The 10534-nt window shown below is 41.0% G+C and overlaps 1 protein-coding gene across 1 annotated transcript; it reads left to right on the top strand.

Moving 5' to 3' along the window:
- The first annotated feature begins 3156 nt into the window (after positions 1-3156).
- Positions 3157-10534, top strand: GLO1 (glyoxalase I). Its single transcript, XM_063152005.1, has 6 exons — positions 3157-3268; positions 4321-4403; positions 5553-5693; positions 6474-6541; positions 7442-7531; positions 9360-10534. Exons 1-6 carry the CDS (start codon positions 3188-3190, stop codon positions 9446-9448), a joined length of 552 nt encoding a protein of 183 aa, XP_063008075.1. The 5' UTR covers positions 3157-3187; the 3' UTR covers positions 9449-10534.

The following is a 10534-nucleotide window of genomic DNA, read 5'->3' as shown; positions in this document are numbered from 1 at the left end:
ATGGTTTCGAACGCAAATGACTTATTTAAATTTTAGTTTCTAAAATATATACCCAAATTCAGCAACTTAGAAAAGACTTGCATACACAGAAATTGCTATTCTGCTCAGTGTACTATTTCAATAAGGATCAAGATAACTATCAAGAATTCCTTAGTAGTTAATATGATGCCTAAGGGCAGCCTACCACTGCTGTAACAGTGTTATATATTCTCTTAGACATTATTACCTGATGTGGGAAATAAAAAATCAAAGGTAAGGCTGACATGAAAAGCAACACCTGGCTGAAAAGCAACACCTGATAGTACATTACTAGCTCCTTATTCTTGCCCATATAATAGGTGACAAATTGGCTGATGTTCCATGGTTTTAGGCATGCAACCACCTGCTACTGAAAGTGTTCATCTCTTTCTTGAAGTAAACGTACCACCAAGAAAACAAATTAAGGAAAACCCCCCCAAAAAAACTCCAAAAAACAACAACAAAAAAAAAAAACCAACAAAAAAACCCAAAACCAAACCAAACCAAAACAAAACCCAAAAGAAAAACCCCAAATTATCATATTTATTTATTTTTCTTCCTGTTTCTATGACTGGCCTGGTCATCTACAATGTTAGCAGTGATGCTTACCTCCTTGATTATTCCACTCAAGTGGAATAGTTTGGATGCTAGTTTCCCTGCCTTTGGTTCGCTTTTAGCTGATACCTTCCCCTGAAGCACAAGACGAGAGAGGCGGGATTCTCACAGCTCTCTTTCAAACACCCACAAAGGCTGCATTCTATCCCGGCATCGCCCCTGGCTCTCCAAAATCTATACTCAAGATACCTGAAGATCTACCTTCAAAATCTATACTCAAGATACCTGAAGATCTACCTCCAAAATCTATACTCAAGAATCTCAGGTGAGATTCTCACTTTCCAAAACCAGTGTGAGCTCTGTCTGCCCCCTTCTCCTGATGGAATAATAAACACGCTTTCATGTCAAAACCTCCTTTCCTTTCCTCCAGGATGCCCCAAACCTTCTCTACAGGAACTGGTCATTCAAGGAAAGCAGGTCTGGCTTCCAGCATTCATCGTCTTAGGGCTGAAGGAGAATGAGAGGGACGGAGAAGTGGAGGATTCCCGAGTATTAATTAAGAACACAGCCTGAAAAGCTGAGCTGCCTCAGCAGCTTTGGCAGAGAGTGGCGGGCGAAGACCCCCACCGACCTGGCCGGAGCTGTCTCCTCACAGGGCGGGCAGTGGGGCGCTCCCCGGCGCTCCCCTCAGCGGGCAGAGCGGGCGGACTCCTCCTCCCGGTTCGGCGGAGGGCCCGGGCCGGTACCGGAGCCCGTAACCGCTGCGGGACGGCGGCTCCAACGCCCCCCGGCAGCCGCGGGGCTCAGGGGACACCTGCCCGCTGCGGGCCCGCGCACGGACGGCCAAAATCCGAGCCCCGGCATCCGAACCGTCATTCCACCGTCAGGACCTCGCGGGCCCGGGAGCCGCTTGCCCGCGCGGCTGGTGAGGGTAAATGCGCCTATGGAAGTCACTTGAGTAACGCAGACTGAGCTCGGTGCTGCAGAAGCGCTTTGCTCTCAGCTATAAAACGTGTGGAGTTTTAATTTTTTTTTTCCCCACAAAGGGTATTCAACCCTGGTTTTCATTCTGCGTTTTTGAGAGAAATATTATCCTTCACTCTTAGGCCTGAAATGATATTTTTATACTAAAGGACAGCGCGTACCACCAGAGGGTGAAGAGACAGCTGAAAGGGGGCCTCATCAATGTTTAAAAATATTTAAAGGGGAGTGGGAGGGGAGTGCCAAGAGGATGTTTCCAGGCTCTTCTCTGGAGTGCCGAGCAATAGGATAAGGGATAAAAGGCAGAAAGTGATGCACAGGAAGTTCCATCAGAATATGAGAAAGTTCTTAATGTGAGAGTGACTGAGCCCTGGAACAAATTGCCCAGAGAGGTTGTGGAGTGTCCCTCCCTGGAGATATCCAAAAACCACCTGGACACAATCCATGTACTCTGGGATAACACTGCATGAGCAGGGAGATTGGAACAGATCCACTCTAGTCCCTTCCAATCTGCCCAATTCTGGGACTCTGTGAAAAATGCTACTTGAAATATTTTCCCGGCACCTGGAGGCAAAAGCAGAAATCAACCTCTGTCAACACTAAACCAAGGCTGCCATGAGTGTGATAACAAGGCCAGGATTCCCAAACAGCCTGATACTTCCAGGACTTAGAAAAGCAGTACCATTCCAGTGGAGCTGGGTTATCAGCTGTGTTTGCTCTGGCACTGGTGGGGTACCCTTGGCCTCACTGTGGCAACTGGAGGGATGCATCTTTAGGTTACCATAGGGGATCCTCACTTTCATGCCATGTTTCAGCTAAGTAATGCCACACTCAGGGAAGCTCCTTCCCTTTAGCATGTGTCCTGAACGCAGGCTTGTTACCTGTGCAGCATCAATTCACACACTGAGGCGAGATATTTCTACTTTTTATTCTAGTTTGCTCCAAGCAGGGAGCTGGGTGGTAACACACAAAATGCTGGCTCCCCAGTAATCAAAACTTTACAGTATTTATAAATTTCAACAAACAAAGGCATCAGCATTCATTAGTTACAAATTACATAACCTTGCCATTAATTAGTGCTCAACCTCGTGTTTGCTGGTTGTGTCTCTGCTAGTTGTGGCTCGGCTAGTTGTGTCCACAGGCGCAATTCTTCCTTCCATTTGAGTCTGGGGTCCCTTTTGAGTGGGTGGTCAATGAGTCAGAGTTGCAATTGCTCATTGCTGGGATTATCTTTTTCCCACTTACTGCTCAGTTTTGCTGACTTCACTCTTGGTGGCTCTAGTCCAGAGAGCCCATTCATCATGTAGGATTGCTTTCTCTTTTCCTTAAAACAGAAGATTAGCCAAGCAGACGACATTCACAATGCAGTTTCTTAATCATAACTGTGCAGATAAAACTACTGATTTACAGAAAAACAAAAATTGAAAAGCTTGATTCAGAGCTTGAGAGGCTCGCTCTGAGTTAGGGATGAACCGGCAGACCTCCATCTGATCCCACACCTCCGCAGCACTCCTCGGGCATCCTTGCGACGGAGCGGCCGGGCCGCTGGTGGCGTGGGGCGCAGCGCCGCCTTCCCGTCTGCTCCTCCTCCCTTTCCTCCTCCTCCTCCTCCCCTCTGCCCTCCTCTCCCGACATGGCGGCCCCCGCGGAACCCAGCGGGCTCACGGACGAGGCAGCCTACGCTGCCTGCTCGGAGCCAGATGCCAGCACCAAGGTGGGCTGGGTGGCGGTGACGGGCGCGCCCCGGGGCTGTGGCGCCCGCTCCTTCCCGGTCCCCTCACGGCGCCTTAGCGGGCGGACGTGCGGGGCTTGGGAGCCGCCATGGGGCCGGGCCGGGTCCCGGCGGGGCAGCGAAGGGTGGCCGGGCCCGGAGCTGCCCTGGCGGGGTGTCTGTCAGCCAGCCGGGCGGGGTTCGGGGTCATGGCGAGGGGCGGCCGGTCCGGGCCGGTCCCTGTGAGCCGCTGAAGCCCGCGGGGCGCGCTCGGCCGGGCCCGCGGCTGTCCTGGCTCTGAGCGAGCGCTCCGCGGCGCTCCGGCCGGTCCCTGCCCGGGCGGCGCACACAAATCCGTCAAAACGCCCCAAACCTTTTCACTTTTTATTAGGAGAACATTGTAGTTGAATTATTTTTATTCGCCTCTCCCGCCCCCCCCCCCCCCCCCCCCCCCACCCCCCGTTACATCTGTCAACTATTATACCACGTACTTTTTATCCGCTTGGTCGTTCACAAGCCTCTTGGTATATAGTTACCTTGGAGCTTCAACAAAATATCCTTACAGAGTGGTAGGCCGGTTTTGCTGCCAAGATATAATCAAGCTTGACAGAAGTTCAATACCTGTGCCATGAAATAATAAAAATAATGAGCTCAGGAGTCTAGGAGGCTCAATATTGAATATTCATGTGTCTGTTGCACTTGTGTGTGAAGTTGTTCATGTATGCTACAGCCCCATAAAATAAATATAAGGATACTCTGTTTTGATGCATCTGGTAATACATATTGAATGATACCACTCATGGTACCATCAATGTTTAATGTTTTAAACATTACGTTACAAAGACATATGTATTTAACACAAATTTGTATGTATAGAATCAGAACAAAAGATTTTATTTACACTTGAAGTAATTCTCTTTTATTTACACTTGAAGTAATTCTCTTTCTTACTTCTGAGCCTCCTGCTTTTAGAGTCATTACTAACTGGCATCTTTGTTAATACCCATAATTCAATTCTGGTTGATATATAAAGTATAAACCTTTTTTCCCCTCAGGATTTTATATTTCAGCAGACAATGTTAAGAGTAAAGGATCCGAAGAAATCATTGGATTTTTATACAAGGATACTTGGAATGACGTGAGTGGAATTTGTATGCCGTGATAAGTTTGGAGTTCTTTTCTGTTCTTCTGAAAATAACTCTTTTTTTTTGGATGTAATTATATTAATTGGTCTAACTACATAAACAATGCTGTCCCATCAGCTGATGCTTAGTTGGATGGTCTGGCAGTAAGCTGTAGATGCCTAAGCTGCAAATGAACTAATATTGGCCTTGACTAGAAATTTCGTTTTTTCTTGAATAGGTCATTAATTATCAGGGTACAACTTGCTTACTTCCTCTTCACTGAGCCTGCAGCTGACTGGTAACTTTTATGACTGCGCTTATAATGAGGAGGCTTATGACTGCCTCCAATCACATGAGAATAAATCAATAAAGGATAAAGACAAAGTCCAGACTCAGTCTTTTGGAGAGGGCTTTTGGAAGGCAGATGCCATGCAGTAGCTTAACACGTTTATGCTGGGGGTTTTGTGCCTTCTTAGCATTTGAGTTATGTTTTTAAATATCGTGAAATGAGTCCAGACTGAAATAAAATAAATTACTTCCACTGTAGTGAAAATGTGTGAAAATAAAAATTAAATGCCTTGTAAAAAAGAAATTAGATTAATTTTGCATGCCTACTTGTTCCAATTAAATGTCTTACATAAAAATGTATGCTTCATGTATTTTTAATTTATTAAATTGTTACATCTGAAAGGGATTTTATCATTAAAGCTAGCTATTGAAACTGCAAATGTATTTCCTCTAAAGGTATGTTTGCTGTGTTCTTAAACTTTGTCTGGTACCAGTGAGCTCTCTAGAATGAGTAAGAGTCAAAGTATATATTTTTATTCCTTGGTGATTTTTAAAGTGGTTACAGGTTTTCCTGTGAAAACACAGTTAAGTAACAGTGTGACAATCTGAAGATCCAAGCCTTTGTACTGACTTTTCTATTCAGTTACTGGTAGTTTGGTTTTTAAACATCTGATTATTTTAAATTTTGTAGGTTTGTAAGGTGTTCTGGGGTATTTTTATTTGATAGTTTAAAATGTAGCTATTTTAAGGCATGGATTATAGAACAATAAAAATTCATGGAAATAACTCTTCTATAGGAGAAGCATCTTGGTTTATTTGCAAGCTGCCTGACTACACTTTTAAGTTATTATTTCAAAATAATTGTTGCCCTTTAGACTGCTTCAAAAATTTGACTTTCCTACTATGAAGTTCTCACTCTATTTCCTGGGGTATGAAGATAAAAACGATATCCCAAAAGATAAAGCTGAGAGAACACCCTGGACCTTCTCTAGAAAAGCTACACTTGAACTGACACAGTAAGTATTTACATAAGGAGAGATGACACTTTGTAACAGTGATTAAAAAGTATTGGATAAGTGTAAACCCCATTAGATTTAATAAAAAATGTGATCATTACTTGGGATACATCTTCACTGTCATACAAACTTAGAATATATCCGAGATTGGATACTTGGAAAGGTTAATCTTCCTCTTTCAGAGCTCTTTCAAACTGCTAGGTGAACACTAATATGAAACAGTACTTGATACATTTTATATGCATGCCATGTGTGTAAGTAATTTAGGGACCTTTCTTTGGATCCCCAAAGCATCCTAATAATGGGTAACTATTGCTTTTGGAATCTAATCTGAAGAGGTATTAAGTCAAAACATGTGCTTCCTGTAAACAGGACAATTTGGTTAATGCTCCTAATCATTATAATTGTGCAGACACAATCTCCCAAATGCTGTCTTAACTGCATGACCTGCTACCCTCACTTGCTGTTCCCCAGTGATGGGTAGCTCAACTGATTTGTGCAGCAAAACCTCCCTAAGCTGAATGAGACAGGAGTACTCCTGACTCATTCAAATGTGGAGCCTAAATAATAGTGAGGGAATGTGAACATGGCTGGATTAGTCCCAAGACCATCCCTGGAACCCATAACTAAGGAAGATCTTTGTAGTTTAATGAATGCAGCCAACAGCTGAAATTCTCTCTTTTTTTAGGAGAAACAATTTACCCTCCCCAAGGAAACGGAACATTTAGAATGAGTTAATTTTAATGCTTTTCTTCAATATGTAATAATTACTTCTTACAGCAACTGGGGCACTGAAAACGATGACAATCAGTCTTACCACAATGGCAACTCAGATCCCCGTGGATTTGGTAGGTCTTTAGTCTTGTGTTTATAGTTTTTAATATTTGAAATAAAATGTACTAACTCTTGGAAAGCAGAAAACTTGCCTTTCATCCTTTATCTCTCTTCTTTCAACATGTATCCTGTGAAGGATGATGAAAATAAATGAAGCAATGTGTTTCAGAGTAATGAGCCATAGCTTCACTCTTTATCAAGAATCTAATCCTCTGGCAAGCCAACACATGCTAATTGTAACTACTGAGTGAAGAACATCAGTTGTGGTTGTATATTAGATTATCATGGTGCTTAAACTGATTTAATCTTGGATTTCTGCTGTATAATCCACTAGTTAATGATTTTAAGGTAGGAGGACAATTCCACTCATCTATAGCACTGAGGATATTATTTGTGTGGCTTGATTTGATACTCTTGAGTGCTTGAAAGGTCACTGCTGTGAAATAAGTTTTCACACTTGGTCCAGTCACTTGACATTTAAAGCTCCTGAAGTGATTTGTAAGCTCAGTCCTTGCATAGCACTAGTGTCAGTCTCTGCAAAAACAGCATTAATGGTGAAGTCCATGTGCTGTCAAACAGGGCAAATACAGCAAAATCCTGCTATGGAGCTCTGCTTCAAGGAAGAACATGCTGATATAACAGTTTGATTGAAAATCTTGGTTTTTCCTATTCTAAATAAAGTTCTTGTCTAAACAACACAAGATACTTCAACTCTAACATTTGTGTTTAAAAGGCATTATCAAAAGACAACTGTTTGAAGAAGAATAATGTTAATATCCAAAATGCTCTTCCTGGAGTTTGTTCTTAAATATAGTCTTAATTTATGTGAACTACAGCATGAAATACTGAACTAACTTCCAGAGAACACTCAGCAATATTTATAATGCACTTCACTCTTTTACCTTCTTGCACAGGACACATTGGAATTGCTGTTCCTGATGTCTATAAAGCTTGTAAGAGGTTTGAAGAACTAGGAGTGAAATTTGTGAAGAAACCAGATGATGGTAAGTCTTGATCAGAAATGCAAGTAATTTTTTTTTGTTTTAGTATATTCTGTGTATGAGATCTTCCTGGAAAGCTGTGTAACGTGTTGCTAGGAGTTGCCACTGCTTAGAGGTTTCTAGAACCAGTTACTCCTGCACCACCTTATAGAGTGGGCAAAACTGGCAATAGATTCATCTCAGTAACAATAATAAATCGGTCTGCTACATGCTTTCTGTATGCAGCCTGACATGTCATGTATACTGCTGCCTAGAGTTGTTACAGAATTACTGTAACATGGATCAAATTTACATGGCACATCTGCTTGGAAATAAGAAGGAATAACAATCTGCTTAGGAAAATAAGTCAGGAAACAATAATTCCTACTCATTTGAACTGAGTCATTCTTGACTTTTCTGGCTATTTTCATGTAAATCCACCTAACACCTGCTATACAACCTACTAGTTATTATATTTTTAACTGGCTTTTTCAGCTTTGGTAGGAATAGCCCCATTAGTTTATATAATAATTGACTTGCATAATGTATAGCACAAATGTCTAGAGAGTATATAAGCAAAGAATGTGTATGTGAAAATATTGCAAGTGGTGAGAAGTCTTGCATTTTTCAGCTGGATTCTCTTACATAAAAAGACCTCATGAGATTTTTAGAATTGATGCATTCAAAAACAGACATGTAATACTAGTAATTAAAACAGATTTAAGTAATTTTCATCTTATTCTCTGTGTTCTCAGCTGAAGCAAAATAAGAAATATAGCTGTAAACGTAACTTGATTTCTTGAATTAAGAATAGATCTTGGTATTTCTAGCATTTTAGAGTTTCTGAGCCTTTTTTAATTTGTCTGTTTGTTAAACAGTGAGAGGCTTGAAATGAGAGTTGCTGACTTAGTGCAGTGGTAGGAATGAAACGACATAGAAGTAAAAGCTTAGACTATATATGGAGAGAATCACAAGAACTCCTGAAGCAGACAAGGGGTGGGGGCAGAACAAAAGCTCTTCTTTAAAATTCAGAAACAAAATTGATGCAGCAATGACAAGGAGGAGGAAGTAGTTTTGGGCTTCACATTTTTTGCAGAGCAAGCTGGGAGATCAAGCCTTGGGTTTACTTTCCTGCTTTACTGGTCAAACATCTATTTTCTCAGTTGTTCTTGTGACTAGAAAATATTAAGAGCTAGGCTGGTTCTGTTACAGTAAATAACTTATCGGAGCAACTATAACTACAAGTTTGTGGTTAACACTTAAAAGATAACATGCTGACCTGTGCTATCCTGATCTACCGTTGAAAAGAACTTTTGGGGACCCTGTTTTAAGGAATAATATAAACAGTAAAATTTATAACAATTGTGTCCTGCATTTCTCTGCTTTATGAAGTGATGCAGAAGTATACTGTAAACCATGTCAGAGGTAAAATTTTTATGGTGAAAGTTCAGTGTGGAGTCAGAAATGATGGGAGATTAATAGGGTAGAGGAACATAGGATTTTATAACAGCAAAGCCAGCTCAAGAAAATATATCAAAACATCCCCAGAGCACAAAAATATTTTCCTGAATTTCGAGGATGAATACTTACTGGGGCGTATGCAAAAAACTTCAATCAACAAGATGGAATTGCAAGGTGACTTTTAACTACTGCTTTATTGAGAGTAGGATTGACACTTTTGCATACAAAGATCTAATGCTGATTAAAAACTAATCTGGATGTTTTTCGAATTATCCATCTAAATTTGAACTAATTCTCATGCAAAAGGAAAAATATTTTTCAAAGTGATCATATTTGACATTTAGAACCAGTCATGTAGTCTTAATTTTATCTTTTGTTTTTTCCCTAATAGGTAAAATGAAAGGACTTGCATTTGTTCAGGATCCTGATGGCTACTGGATTGAAATTTTGAATCCTAACCACATGGTGACTCTCACTTAGTTCCAGTGAAGTATATTGTATAAAAGAGACCCATTTTCAGACTCCTGGACAAAATCTGAAACAGTGTTTGTGAAATTTGCTTAATAGAGAGGAATCAGTCATGTTCAGAGTCTCCTCCAAAACTATCCCCTGGGACCTCACTTGGATTCCTTTTCTCTTGTCCTGTGATGTCACTGCAAATTGTTTCCAGTTAGGAACACTCAATCATTTTCTGGAAGAGTACTTAAACAGATTCTCCTCTTGAACATTGATTATGTTAATATTTCAATAAACGCTGTCAAAAGATAAGTGACCAGAAGCTCACTGCATATCACACTGATTAGATTTAAACTAGCAATGACAACAACTCCTGTGTTACTACTGATGAGCATCAATGAGGTGGCAAAAAAGAAACTTCAGTATATTTTTTTATGAAGTCAAAATATCCTGAAGGCTTCATATCCTATCTTGTATACTAGAAAATAAAAGTCAGGCTACTTTTGACTGGAGTAGTGGCATGCTTATAAAAGTCATAATCTTACTTACATTATTCCAAGCAAAACTCTTTTAAGGAGCAGCCTTAAGCAGTCTTTCAAAAAGAAATGTTACAGAGGGAATAAATCTGTACAGCAGAAAGAATTCAGTCTTTCAGCTCAGTTTCTGACTGCTGAGTGATAGCCAAGAAAAGAGGTCTCGTTGTTGCTAACTCACAGTAACCCTTGTCTCTTTCAACACTAGGAAGAACTTGCTCATAATTTTTGTTTCAGTAGAAGCCTGAGGCTATATTTGACTTAAATGCTCTGTATATTCTGCCTTAGGAAATTAATGAAAGAGTATCTGAAACAACAGTTTCCTACTACTAGACATTTGATCTGCCCTCCCAAAACAAGTGATGGTACACACCTGTGAGCAGCAGGAAAACATGTAGCATTTCCATGTGTTACACAAACTCTAAAACCCTCTGCTTTGTCTCACTGGTTTGAATAGCACCTAACTTCTTCAGTTATGTGGCTACCAAATAATGTGTAGTGTAACCAAAGGCTAATGAATAGTGTAAAGGCATTGCAGTTCACTTCCCAATAAAGCATTGGTGAAAACTACAAGAAA

Source organism: Melospiza melodia, chromosome 3, assembly GCF_035770615.1.
Source record: "Melospiza melodia melodia isolate bMelMel2 chromosome 3, bMelMel2.pri, whole genome shotgun sequence".
Taxonomy (NCBI): domain Eukaryota; kingdom Metazoa; phylum Chordata; class Aves; order Passeriformes; family Passerellidae; genus Melospiza; species Melospiza melodia.
The sequence above is the reverse complement of the archived record's forward strand: the minus strand, read 5'-3'. Positions and strand labels throughout refer to the sequence as shown.